The sequence below is a fragment of the Engystomops pustulosus genome, chromosome 1 (assembly GCF_040894005.1).
Source record: "Engystomops pustulosus chromosome 1, aEngPut4.maternal, whole genome shotgun sequence".
In the NCBI taxonomy this organism is placed as follows: Eukaryota; Metazoa; Chordata; class Amphibia; order Anura; family Leptodactylidae; genus Engystomops; species Engystomops pustulosus.
In genome coordinates, this window is record NC_092411.1 from 9,963,650 (window position 1) to 9,976,828 (window position 13,179).

A 13,179-nucleotide genomic window follows, 5' to 3' on the forward strand; every position below is an offset into this window, starting at 1 on the left:
GAACTCCGGGTGAAGCCATAGCACGTCTCAGTATTCCCATCCCCCTTTAGTTTGTGTGTGACTTTCGTGCTCACAGAGCTGGAGACAATCCTGGTTGGATTGTGCTATGGCTAATAATAGGGAGTATAAAATGTATAACAGCTGCTTGGTAAGTCGAAAAAACACCTTGACAAGTGAGAGGAACACCTCAGATTATTATTGTGTTTTAACTGTTAGGATATCATCCTTCCATTTAACTGCTTTTTTAAAGGCTTTTCCTACTTAATGAAAAAGGAAGCAAGCAACACAAGTTGAACCAGTATTATAAAATACCTATATTACTGCCCCTATGTACAGGAATATAACTAATATAATACTTCCCCCTATGTACAAGAATATAACTACTATATACTGCCCCCTATGTACAAGAATATAACTACTATAATACTGCCCCCTATGTACAGGAATATAACTACTATAATACTGCCCCCTATGTACTAGAATATAACTACTATAATACTACACCCTATGTACAAGAATATAACTACTATAATACTGCCCCCATTGTACAAGAATATAACTACTATAATACTGCCCCCTATGTACAGGAATATAACTACTATAATACTGCCCCCCTATGTACTAGAATATAACTACTATAATACTACCCTCTATGTACTAGAATATAACTACTATAATACTGCCCCCATTGTACAAGAATATAACTACTATAATACTGCCCCCTATGTACAGGAATATAACTACTATAATACTGCCCCCTATGTACTAGAATATAACTACTATAATACTGCCCCCATTGTACAAGAATATAACTACTATAATACTGTCCCCTATGTACAGGAATATAACTGCTATAATACTGCCCCCTATGTACAAGAATATAACTACTATAATACTGCCCCCTATGTACAAGAATATAACTGCTATAATACTGCTGTGAGTGGAGCTGCTCGGTATGTTATGTGAGTGTTGTATACGGATATACGGGGTCTCACCAGCAGCATTGTGTTGTATATTCGGGTGTATTGTCATTCTGTGTGAGTCTGTACCTGCCGCCTGCGTCACTGCCCGTCTTCGCTGCTCCGTCATCCGTGAAATTAAAGATCCCCGTCCAATTCCCCAACTCCTCTCCGCTCTGCCAGCTAAACTGCAGCCCTCTAGTAAGAAAAGGAAGCAGTTTACTTTGTGTTCCCATATTCTTCTGTCCAGTTAATATAATGACATACAATATTACCAAGAATGTAACTATTACAACACCACAGAGTAACATTACAGTCACAGTTATAGAATTACCATGAAGAAGCACCATGTTCCTTTCCTGTGTACCCAGACAGCGCCCTACATATGGTTGTGGCTCTGCCTGGTAATACAGTTCAGTATAGTTCACTCCCATTCATGTGTATGGAATTAGGCTGCAGTACCGCTCTCAGCCACATTTATATCTTTGGCACTGAGCCTACATAAGCAAAGGAAAAGGGGGTGCGCACTGTGCAGGAGCTAAACAAGGTTTTAGACAACCACCAATCAAAATCGATGGCCTTGGCTAAAAATAGTCCACTGGACTCCTAAGCATAGAAAAAGCATAGATATTAAAGAAGAAATGGCAAGTATTTATCAATCTGCTCAGCTCCTGCTGCTCTATAACATGCTGACTGCAGATAGGACACTATGTACATTCTGATCAGCTCCTCCTGCTCTATAACATGCTGCCTGCAGATAGGACACTATGTACAATCTGCTCAGCTCCCCCTGCCCTTTAACATGCTGCCTGCAGATAGAACACTATGTACAATCTGCTCAGCTCCTCCTACTCTATAACATGCTGCCTGCAGATAGGACACTATGTACAATCTGCTCAGCTCCTCCTGCTCTATAACATGCTGCCTGCAGATAGGACACTTTGTATAATCTGCTCAGCTCCTCCTGCTCTATAACATACTGCCTGCAGATAGGACACTATGTACAATCTGCTCAGCTCCCCCTGCCCTGTAACATGCTGCCTGCAGATAGGACACTATGTACAATCTGCTCAGCTCCTCCTGCTCTATAACATGCTGCCTGCAGATAGGACACTATGTACAATCTGCTCAGCTCCTCCTGCTCTATAACATGCTGCCTGCAGATAGGACACTATGTACAATCTGCTCAGGTCCTCCTGCTCTATAACATGCTGCCTGCGGATAGGACACTATGTACAATCTGCTCAGCTCCCCCTGCCCTGTAACATGCTGCCTGCAGATAGGACACTATGTACAATCTGCTCAGCTCCTCCTGCTCTATAACATGCTTCCTGCAGATAGGGAACTATGTACAATCTGCTCAGCTCCTCCTGCTCTATAACATGCTGCCTGCAGATAGAACACTATGTACAATCTGCTCAGCTCCCCCTGCCCTGTAACATGCTGCCTGCAGATAGGACACTATGTACAATCTGCTCAGCTCCTCCTGCTCTATAACATGCTTCCTGCAGATAGGGAACTATGTACAATCTGCTCAGCTCCTCCTGCTCTATAACATGCTGCCTGCAGATAGAACACTATGTACAATCTGCTCAGCTCCTCCTGCTCTATAACATGCTTCCTGCAGATAGGACACTATGTACAATCTGCTCAGCTCCCCCTGCCCTGTAACATGCTGCCTGCAGATAGGACACTATGTACAATCTGCTCAGCTCCTCCTGCTCTATAACATGCTTCCTGCAGATAGGGAACTATGTACAATCTGCTCAGCTCCTCCTGCTCTATAACATGCTGCCTGCAGATAGGACACTATGTACAATCTGCTCAGCTCCTCCTGCTCTATAATATGCTGCCTGCAAATAGGACACTATGTACAATCTGCTCAGCTCCTCCTGCTCTATAACATGCTGCCTGCAGATAGGACACTAGGTACAATCTGCTCAGCTCCTCCTGCTCTATAACATGCTGCCTGCAGATAGGACACTATAAACAATCTGCTCAGCTCCTCCTGCTCTATAACATGCTGCCTGCAAATAGGACACTTTCTACAATCTGTACAATCTGCTCTATATGATGATGGCTGCAGATATTGTACAGATTTTTCATTCATAGTTTATACGGTTGAAAAAAGACACATGTCCATCAAATTAAACCAAGGGTTTCTGGGAAGTTTTGTGTGTGGTCATAGTGGTGGCTACTTACCTTTACCGAACTAAGAAGCTATTGAATTACCTTTTTAAGGGTCTTATCTTATCTAATAAGAGTCAATTACAAGCATCAGCCATCACATTGTGTTATATCCTGTAATATCCATATAGTGGGGGAGGTGCAGCCCTGAAATAGTATCACAGCAGACGAATCAGAGGTGCGAGCACAACCCCGGGTACATATAGAAGGTGCTAATATGAGAGCAGGGACCTGGCAAACTGCAGTTCATCCACCTACACAAATAAGTCACATTTTATGTCACCATTTGGGATTCTTAAAGGGATAAACTGAGATGCTGCAGAGGATCTGACCTGGATCACCTATACTTAGGATATGTAATCACAGAATAAATCCTTAAATCCCCCTAAATCCCCCTTTTTGGAAGGTGCAAAGCCAAACCCTACTAGTTAAAAGGGTTTTCCCAACTTTTCATGCTGATCAGTGGGGATCCACCAGCAGGAGCTGCACAAATCTCACTGCAAGTTTGCTACAATGTATCAGTTCAGGCGGCTACACACAGGGAGCATTGTATGAGATACAACTGCATCCACTTCTACAACTAAGCTGATAACAGGACCAGCTATATACAGGGGTCAGTAATAGTATTGTAGGGTCCGTTATTTTGGCGTATGAATTATGTGGTTTGTTAGACTGGGATGTTACATTTCAGCGCAAGGGCTTATATAATCATAATAATAATTCCTTTATGTATATAGCGCACACAGATTACGCAGCGCTGCACAAAGCATGAGAAATTATTAACTGTCTCCAATGGGGCTCACAATCTAATCCACCTACCAGTATGTTTTGGAGTGTGGGAGGAAACCGGAGGACCCAGGGGAAACCCACACAAACACGGAGAGAACATATAAACTCTTTGCAGATGTTGACCCTGGGACCTAAACCCAAGGCTGTTATGCAAACCACTAAGCCACCGTGCTGCGAGGCTGTAATGCTAACTACTGAGCCACCCTGCTGTCCCAGGGCTTAATTATTTGGCGCAAAACTCCCAGGGTCAACATCTGCTAAGAGTTTGTATGTTCTCTCCCTGTTTGCGTGGGTTTCCTCCGGGTCCTCCGGTTTCTTCCCACACTCCAAAACATACTGGTAGGATGATTAGATTGTGAGCACCATTGGGGACAGGGACTGATTTGGCAAGTTCTGTGCAGCTCTGCGTAATCTGTGTGCGCTGTATACATAAAGGAATTATTATTATTATTATTATTATAAAAATGTCTGAACTTACTCCACATACATGAAAATGAGCTAGAACTTGGTAGACTTGCTTTTTGTTCATCTAATTTTGTTCCAAAAATTTCACCCAAAAAAATGTTAGGAACCTAGAAGCGCAGGAAAAGTGTCAGGATTAAGCTACAAAAAAAATGGCATGTGGAGAAAAGCAGCAAAATAAAAAAAATACGGTGCACAAGGTGCAGCAAGAAAAAAAATCCACAAAAAAAAAAGTATGCGAAAGCCAATAATAAATAATAAACACCCCCCACTTCCGCCCCAACTATAACTAATACTCTTACCATTCACTGACAGCAAGCAGAGAACCTGAAAATAGCCTGAAACTAAATGAATAGTAAGAAGTTGTAAATATTTTTAAAAATTAAGCTTTAAAAGGAACCTGTCAGGGGGATTTGTGACACTGAATCACCTACCTTTGGTTTAATGTCATGATATCGCTGTGTTATATCCCTGTCTGTGGCCGATACAAAACAAACGATACTTACCTAAAGATGAGTTCAAAAAGGCACATTGGACTCTTCTCTGGAGCTCTCGGCGCCTGCGTGGGGATTCAATGAAGCTGGTGAATCTATGGCACATGTGCAGGGATCCCAGCTATTAGTATTACACCAGCATCACTGCTTCACCACACAGGCACCGAGCTCCAGAATGAGGTCAGGACACAAGCACAGAGGGAAGAAATGCAGGATAATAAGTGGGACATCATCCTGACAGGTTCCCTATAAAGGAAATATACCTTAAAAATCCCCCCTGATAAACCAGGGACATTACTTATAGATCCGGGCACCATGACTGTGGTATCTTCTTATATTGATTATTATGGCCTCCTTCCTTCTAAAACCAACTTTCAAAATTATTCTAATGAGCCAGAAGGGCTCTGGGGGTGTTAAAAGAAGCACTTTGTGCTGCAGCTTCACAGGCTGTTACATTGTGCAGAAGCACTTGTAAGACGGTAAGTGTTAAAGGAAGGGGAGACAGTGTAACAGCCTGTGAAGTTACAGCACGGAAGGGCACTGGTAACACCTCCAGAGCCCATCTGGAACATTAGCATAGTTATAAAAGTTGATATTAGAAGGCAGGAGGCCATCGATAACATATAAAGAAACTTACCACAGTCCCGGTGCCTGGATCTATGAGTAATGTCCCTGGTTTATCAGGATGGATTTTCATGGTAAAACTGATAAATTTCCATTATTTCAGTACTGAGATCCTGAGCAGAAGTCTTCTACCCCATTATATGCCTTAATTGGTTGTCAGAAGCAACTACTAGAATTTTTCATAAAAAACTAAAATTCCTCTTATTCTTTGAGTCCTCCCCCCACCAAGACGTAATGACAAGTGACATCCACTTCTAGTTCTCCGGCCAGGAATTAGGGAGATCATTTTGTCCAAAAAAATTGAAAAGTCGGATCTTGAAAGCTTTATCCAAAGGAAACAAATGTCCCTTCATAGGAGTCTTGCGGGAGTCAGACAAGTGACTGACGTATTCTAGGATTTTATAAATTGTTTCCAGATTTTGGGCCCCGCGCCTGGAACTTCCCAAATCCATCCGCATCTAGATAGAGGCTAATGACATGTTCAGACCCCGTCTATAACTCCCAGGACTTCAGCACTGACCAAACTGCTGAATTTCTTGGAAAAATGCTGAATATTCAGATTCTTAATATCCTAACGGCTCCAGGGTTGAACAATTTAGAATTTATATTTCCTTTTTTTTTCTAAGCTAAGAATTAACAAAATTATTGTGGAGAAATTCTTCATTACATGAAATGATAAACCAGGGACATTACTCCTAGATCCAGGCACCGTGACTGTGGTAATCTTCTTATATTTATATAAAATTAGATGTTATAATTATGCAAATGAGCCAGAAGGGCACTGGGGCGCTTTATCAGAGCTCCTTCGTGCTGTAGCTTCAAAGGCTGTTACACTGTTTCCCCCTCCTCCACGCTCCCTCTGCCTGATGGGAGGGTGGAAGTGTAAGAGCCTGTGAAGCTGCAGCATGGAGGGACTCTGGTAAGATCATATGCATAATTTGCATAATCCTGCACATAATTTGCGTAATCCTGCACAGAGTAACAGCCTGTGAAGATGCAGCATGGAGGGGCTCTGGTAACCCCATATGCATAATTTGCATAATAATTTGCATAATTTAAAACATTAATTTTAGAAGGAAGGAGGCCATGGATAACAACTATAAGACAATTACCACAATATACGTATATATACGTATAGTGAAAGCAGTTGGGAAACTGAAACCATGTGGGAAAATGACACCATAAGGGCCCCCTAAACCTCTTGGGCACTGGTGCGACTGCAACCTTTGCACCCCCTCAAGTTACGCCCCTGACAATGAGGTCTAGTACATATTTTACATTGGGAACCAGCAGCTTCAAGTTACCATCTATGGAGGGCTACTCATAGGCAAGGTGGCCCATAGTTAAAATGATAAGGCAACCCTCAAGGTCATGGCATGATCCAGATCTAGATAACAGATCAAGAATTTGGATTCCTAGCTAGAGAGTTTAAGGTTCAGCTGAACAGTCAATCCGGCAAGTTGATGCCCTAAGCAACTAGCCAGCGGCTATGATTGGCCAGGGGGAGACTCCCGTAAGACTAAAAAGTGTGGATCACACTAGATGTCCCCTTAACCCAGGCAAACTGTGGAACTGCATTGCATATGAGTCGATTTTTACATGTAGAATGAAAAAAAATTAAAAGTGACCAAAAAAGTAAGAAACTGATCCATATCCAGCGCCCAACTTCCTCTTATTAGCCTCTATAACCACTAAGCCAGTTGCCTCTGTTTAGACTATGGGGCACATTTACTACTTCCGATTTGCCCTGAATTGCCCCGGGTTTTTGCCGCACGCGATCGGATGGTGGCGCATCGGCGCCGGCTTGCATGTGACACAAATCGGGGGGCACAGACGTCAGACAACCTGACTGATTCGGACAAACCGCGGAATTTAACATCGAAATTGTGTCACAAGATCAGCACTTACATGCACCGGGAAGAAGAAGGTGAACTGTGTCTGACCTCAGCAGGGCAAGCGACACATGCAGGATATCGGGTGCACGCTCTTAGTGAATTGTGGCAGCTCCAAATTCTCGACGGACAACGCACCTCGGGGAACGCGACGGGATGGGTAAGTAAATGTGCCCCATTGTGTTGCACGACAATGCACTTACATGCACCAGGAAGAAGAAGGTGAACTCCGGGGACCTGAGCGGGGAAGCGTCACATGCAGGATATCGGGCACACGATCTTTGTGAATCGCGGCAGACCCGGGGATCGAGAAGGGATGGGTAAGTAAATGTGCCCCTATAACTGTCCCACATATTGCCTCCTGTGTGCAAAAACCTGCCTCAGTTTGGGTCCCTAATCAGGAGGTGATGATTTCCCATTATTAACCTGATGTTACCTGTAACTGGACGCGCCCTTTAATTGATACCTTCATGTTTGTGCACAGTTGTCAGCACGCAGCCCTTAGTACAGTCTGAAGCCTGCGCCGGGGTGTGGGGGCTGCTTCCCACGCGGCTCCGTCTGTAGATAAAACGGCTTAGTAGGAGCTGAATTTATTCGGCAAAAGAGATTATAAATCCAGTAAAAGAATTAGAGAAAAAAAAAAAAAAAAAATCTGAAAAATGACTCGTTTTATTCCACTAAACGAGTGTAAAGCGTTTCTGCGAAGTGCGCTGAATATAGAGTATGAACACTCCGGGGACCGAGCTGGTGACAGGATGGAAATATTACCAGGGCCAAAGCAGGTGATATCCTGCAGCACGTGGGGGGTCCGCAGCTGTGCGGTGGTGATCTCACAGATAAATGCAGGAATAAATCATTCACTTTACTCATATTATAAGTTATATGGGGCTGTTTACTCCAATCACAACCAAAGCTGCATTCAAAAAACTCTCCTTCTGTGCCCTTTGTCCAACGTAAATTCAGACTAGTTAGAGGATCTAATGCTGACCATCAGCTTCCTCCTCCTCCTGGTGGACAGGGCTGATAGGGAGCTTCTTCTGTGCACCCTCCTTCCTTTAACCCCTCTGCCCTTAGGCAAATCTCCACCATGTTCCAGTCACCAGGTTTTACCCCACTAAACTCCCAGTCCCCTTAGCGATGGTATAAAATGTCCTTTCTAGAAATCTCACTTGTTTACCGATTAAAAAAAAAAAAATCTCCCCTAAATCTGACAAAATGACTCTTCTCACCTCATTAGATGAGTCAAGTTTAGTGGTTACAGGAGTAGTGTCACTTCAGAAACCCCTATCTGTGGATCTATAGCACCTACAAAATGCTGCTGGTTTCATATAAAAAAAATAACAATCCCGTCTTTCAGAACACATCAGGCTTATGGTTCTGTGAGCTACAAAACTGGACATAAACTGTTAAAATAGGCAAGAGCTGGATCTGAAATTTTCAACTTGCATTTCCAACTATGTCTTTAGCTGCCTGTGTCTTTGGTTCTGTAGATCACAATGCCATAATCCTAATGTGACAACCCCTCCCCCCGGGCAACCACTAAACTTGACTCATCTCATATGAAATTGGGTTGAGAGGAGTCATATTTTCCTGACTTTTATAGGTAAACCTGTGTGATGCTGGGAGAGGGAGGTGACATCACGCGTGAATTCCCATAAGCTCCTCCTGAATGCTTGGGGTTGCCCATTTTTATGCAAATTTCTGAAAACTGCACATTTTGTGCCCCATTTCAGGAGACAATCCTGCAAATAATGGGACAGTTAGGGAGCTCCATACATTATACACCTGCAGCACTGAATTCTATACAAACTTAGCAGCAGGGGGCGTAACTACAGTGGTAGCAGCCATAGCGGCTGCTATTGGGCCCGCAGTTTCAGGGGGCCCCGTCATCCGACGTGCAACGCTAAAGCTTAATATGTATATAACATATATGTGTTGTATCTATGATGTGTATATGCTGTAAGTGTATACAGTGTATGGTATGTGTATATAGTGTATGTGTGTATATATGCTGTATGTTTGTATTTGGCACTATATATGTGTGTGTATATGCTCTATATGTGTGTGCATGAGTATAAATGTGTGATTGTAACTTGCATGTGTGAGTGTACAAATATGTATATAAGTGTGAAGTGGGGCCCCATTCAGAAGCCTGCTATATCCCATTACTGGAGCAACTAATCAATAATTCAGGGGTTACTCAGTCCCCAGATTTCAGGTCTTTAGTGGATGACATCCGGCAGGACACGTTATTCCATAGTAATATAGTATACGGCTGTAGATATTCCATGGCGCTGACAATAGGTCATATATTATTGATATCAATCTATATAGGGGGGTGATAAGCAGAAGAACAGACTACAAGTCCACCTTAGCTGCCCGGTATTGCAAACTTAGTCCTACAGAAGTCAATGGAGCCGCAGCACAAGTTAAAGGGGTTGGCCACTATTATATAAGTTGCCTTAGCGCCTTTTACTGCCTTGTGCATAATCTCTGACCGATCATCAAGTGATTCAGCAGTCCTGTTACTTACTTTTGTACTGTGTGCAGACTCACTGTGGTTCTTTGTTTACATGTCTATGCTGAATAGGAGGAGCTGTAGAAGGAGAGTTAGGACTCATCCTGCTCCCTCCCCCTTTCTTGTCTCTATCAGCGAGTACGAACTGTGAGATGAAAGACACAGAGGGAGATACCATGAGCAGAGAGAGGGAGCTGTGTATATATGCAGGGGGCAGCGTGCTGAAGCTATCAAAGGCAAAGACACAGCTACATGTACATGCAGAGACGTGTCTAATAGAGGAGAGTTGCCAACCCCTTTAAATGTCATATATGGAAAAGCCCCTTTAAATACACCCCCTATACAGACTGTACTGTACAGGGGAAGACCAGCAAGTTCTCCACATGTAACCAGTCCTCTTGGTGTCATGTGACCAGCGCGAGATGAAGCATCACCTGCAGAGCAGCATTTATAATTCTGCACAAACAAACAACTAAAAAGTGGCAACAAAATTCATAGATGAGTGAAAAAAAAACATCTTGTACCTCCAGGACTGACATGACCCTGACACATAACAAGGGCCCCCCCAAAAACTTGAGGTTACACTTAGCTGCCAATGTATTTCACCTATGGGCACATCCATATAGGAGCCCAGCGGTGTCACCCCCACTATGTCACTGTCACTATTATTCTCCAAGTCCGGTAAGTTCTGCCACATCATGAAGTTCTCTATAGATCACAGAATGACAATGTGTCTTCTCCTATGTGCATCCTTTGACTTATCACCCAAAACTGAGGATCTATAGGTGCTATCACTAATGTTCAGCAATCTAGTCTCTGTACTTACTGTAGAGGTTGGTAGTCCCAGCCTTCCATAGGCAAGATTTTATAGGTGCTGGTACTGTGGCTTCTGCTTACCTTGAAAAATATCCTAGGACCGCAGACTATGTATTCACTGTACTATCTATAATATAATGAGATTCTATAGGTGCGGGTGTTGCCATCCGTTCTCAAATGAGACAAAATGTTTTTGGGAAGTTGTGTATCCGGCCGCTAATCTGATGTCTTGGTTCGTATATAATGTCCTATAAGTACCTGCTATCCACATAGACTACAGCTACACGTATATACTGTACATATGTCCAAATGTGTATATACTGTACTGTATGTGCTTATACAGTGGTAAACTGATATATAGGTCCAGGAATCACTATATACATCCACCCCATGTAGAGGTCCAATATAATTATATGTATATAACAAGTCAGAACTTCCATCTATAATCCTATAGATTTTATAGCAATCTATTCACATACTATACAGCGTTCTATAGAGGATTTTACCAAATCCTATATACACATACTCGTACATACAATAACATATATCTATCGCGCTATAGGTTATCAACTCTGCCTAGTCACATGCTATAGCTTCTGTATATGATATATGTTCTATTCTAGTGTAATATAATCAATATACACATTAGCAGGGCCTATATAATCGCACTATTCTATAAGCGCCGATATCAGACTCTGTTCTCGGATACCTTTTCTATAGTTGTCTGATCATATTCTATATCAGTCTATAGGCACTGGGAGTATCACCTGTACTATATCATCTGTAGGTGCTAATATTTTCACCCTACGCTACGATAACTTGTCTCATTATAGGGACTTGTTCTATCAAGTCATTTCATAGTCTGTCATCCTTTAATACTTTCTACACCTATAGAGCCTATAGGAAGTATTACTGACACTTACGGCACACAGTCCGCACGTGATTGTATAGAAAACGTCACTGGGTGTAATTATACCTGCGGTGCTGTACAAAGTGGCACTGCCACCCACTCTCACAGCGCCGACCCATTATTATGCTCAGGCACAGAACACACAGTTTGTGCCATTATTAATGTATAGGGGGGGGGGATCTTATGTGATTGCAAGCTCTTCTGTAATCAAGGTAAAACACATTATAACCTCATCGTCCCTGCGAAACTTGGTGTAAGAACTTGATGCCTCTTCTATGCCCAGCCTGCTGTTCACACTTAGGTCATGGGATACATTGTTGCCAGCATGTTACCATAACAGGACACACACATGGATACACTCGGACACATGTGACGGCACCGGTTAACCCCTCACGTGCCAGCAGGGACTATAGAACAGACCTGACAGCAGAAATATTCACCGCCGCATGCAGTAGCGCAATGGGGGGGGGATCGCCTACGAAGGAAAGGGTTAATGGATCACCTTGCTCAAAGTCACCGGCGTGATCCGACGGGCTGCGGAGGAAAGGGTTAAACGCCACTTACCTCTTGATGTAGTTCCTGCCGTACAGGATTTGTTGCAGCAAGGTCACCACGGCAAAGGCGCAGATGAAGATAAAAAATAAAGTTCTGTTCCCCAGCAGGTCCCTGCTGGATGAGGGGTCTGCGTACCCCATGGCCAGGGAGACCCCCACAAAAATAATCACCACCCCAGGGACCTGCAATGTCTCTGAAGCTGCTTATTTATTGCAGGACTGCGGGGAAGAAGATGTCCTTGTTATTCACATTGGAAGCATAACAAGCCCCTCGTCCAGCCCCCCTAGGCTCACCCATCCAGAGGACAAGGTACCCCATTGTGCCGCTTCTAGGGTAAAGTTTACAAAAGCCCAGGACATGGAAAGAGGGACGGATTCTCCCCAGCAGAGGGGCGCAGAACAGGCAGCTCCCTGGCAGCCCCTTCTCTGTGTCTCTCTCCTCCTCCCCTCTCACAAGCCTCTGCCGCTAATTATCTTCTCCATGATGAGGCTGATGGTGACTGGCAGCAGGAGGCAGGCAGCATGTCTGTGCCCTGGCAGCAGCATCACATCTCCCTCATGTCTGTGCCTCTGCAGTCATCAGCTGCAGTACTGCATTGTGTGCTGCAGCCTCCTGATCACAGGGCAGATTGCTGGGGGCTCCTGTCTGCACACAGCCAAGGTCACAGCGTGCATCTGCCCAAGGACACGGCTCCAGGCGAGGTGCCCGCTGCCTGACACTGCCAATGGCTGCGCCTCCTGCACTGATTTATCTCAGCTGCCAGGGGATGGGGAACCAAATACATTTACATTGTCTTTTTGTGTTTCTATATGTACAGAATGTGAGATTGCGGAACTAATGTATCGAGTCTCTGGTCCTGATACAAAAATATGAGTTCATAATAATAATAATAATCTGCGTAATCTGTAGGCGCTTTATAAATAAAGGAATTATTATTATTTATGATTAATAGTAATACACTAAATAATAATAT

General features: G+C 43.6%; 1 protein-coding gene across 3 annotated transcripts in view; it reads right to left on the reverse strand.

The window, feature by feature from the left end:
* ST8SIA5 (ST8 alpha-N-acetyl-neuraminide alpha-2,8-sialyltransferase 5) overlaps positions 1 to 12,921 on the reverse strand; it is a 32,167-nt gene extending 19,246 nt beyond the window's left edge. The window contains exons 1-2 of one of the 3 annotated variants that reach the window (XM_072132885.1): positions 12,216 to 12,921; positions 996 to 1,157 (exon numbers count right to left, since the gene is read on the reverse strand). In XM_072132885.1, coding sequence (XP_071988986.1) covers positions 996 to 1,157; positions 12,216 to 12,346 — 293 coding nt within the window. In that variant the 5' untranslated portion in view covers positions 12,347 to 12,921. The remainder of the gene's footprint in view (positions 1 to 995; positions 1,158 to 12,215) is intronic. The other 2 variants (XM_072132892.1, XM_072132899.1) reach the window with 2 other exon arrangements.
* Positions 12,922 to 13,179: the final 258 nt, after the last annotated feature.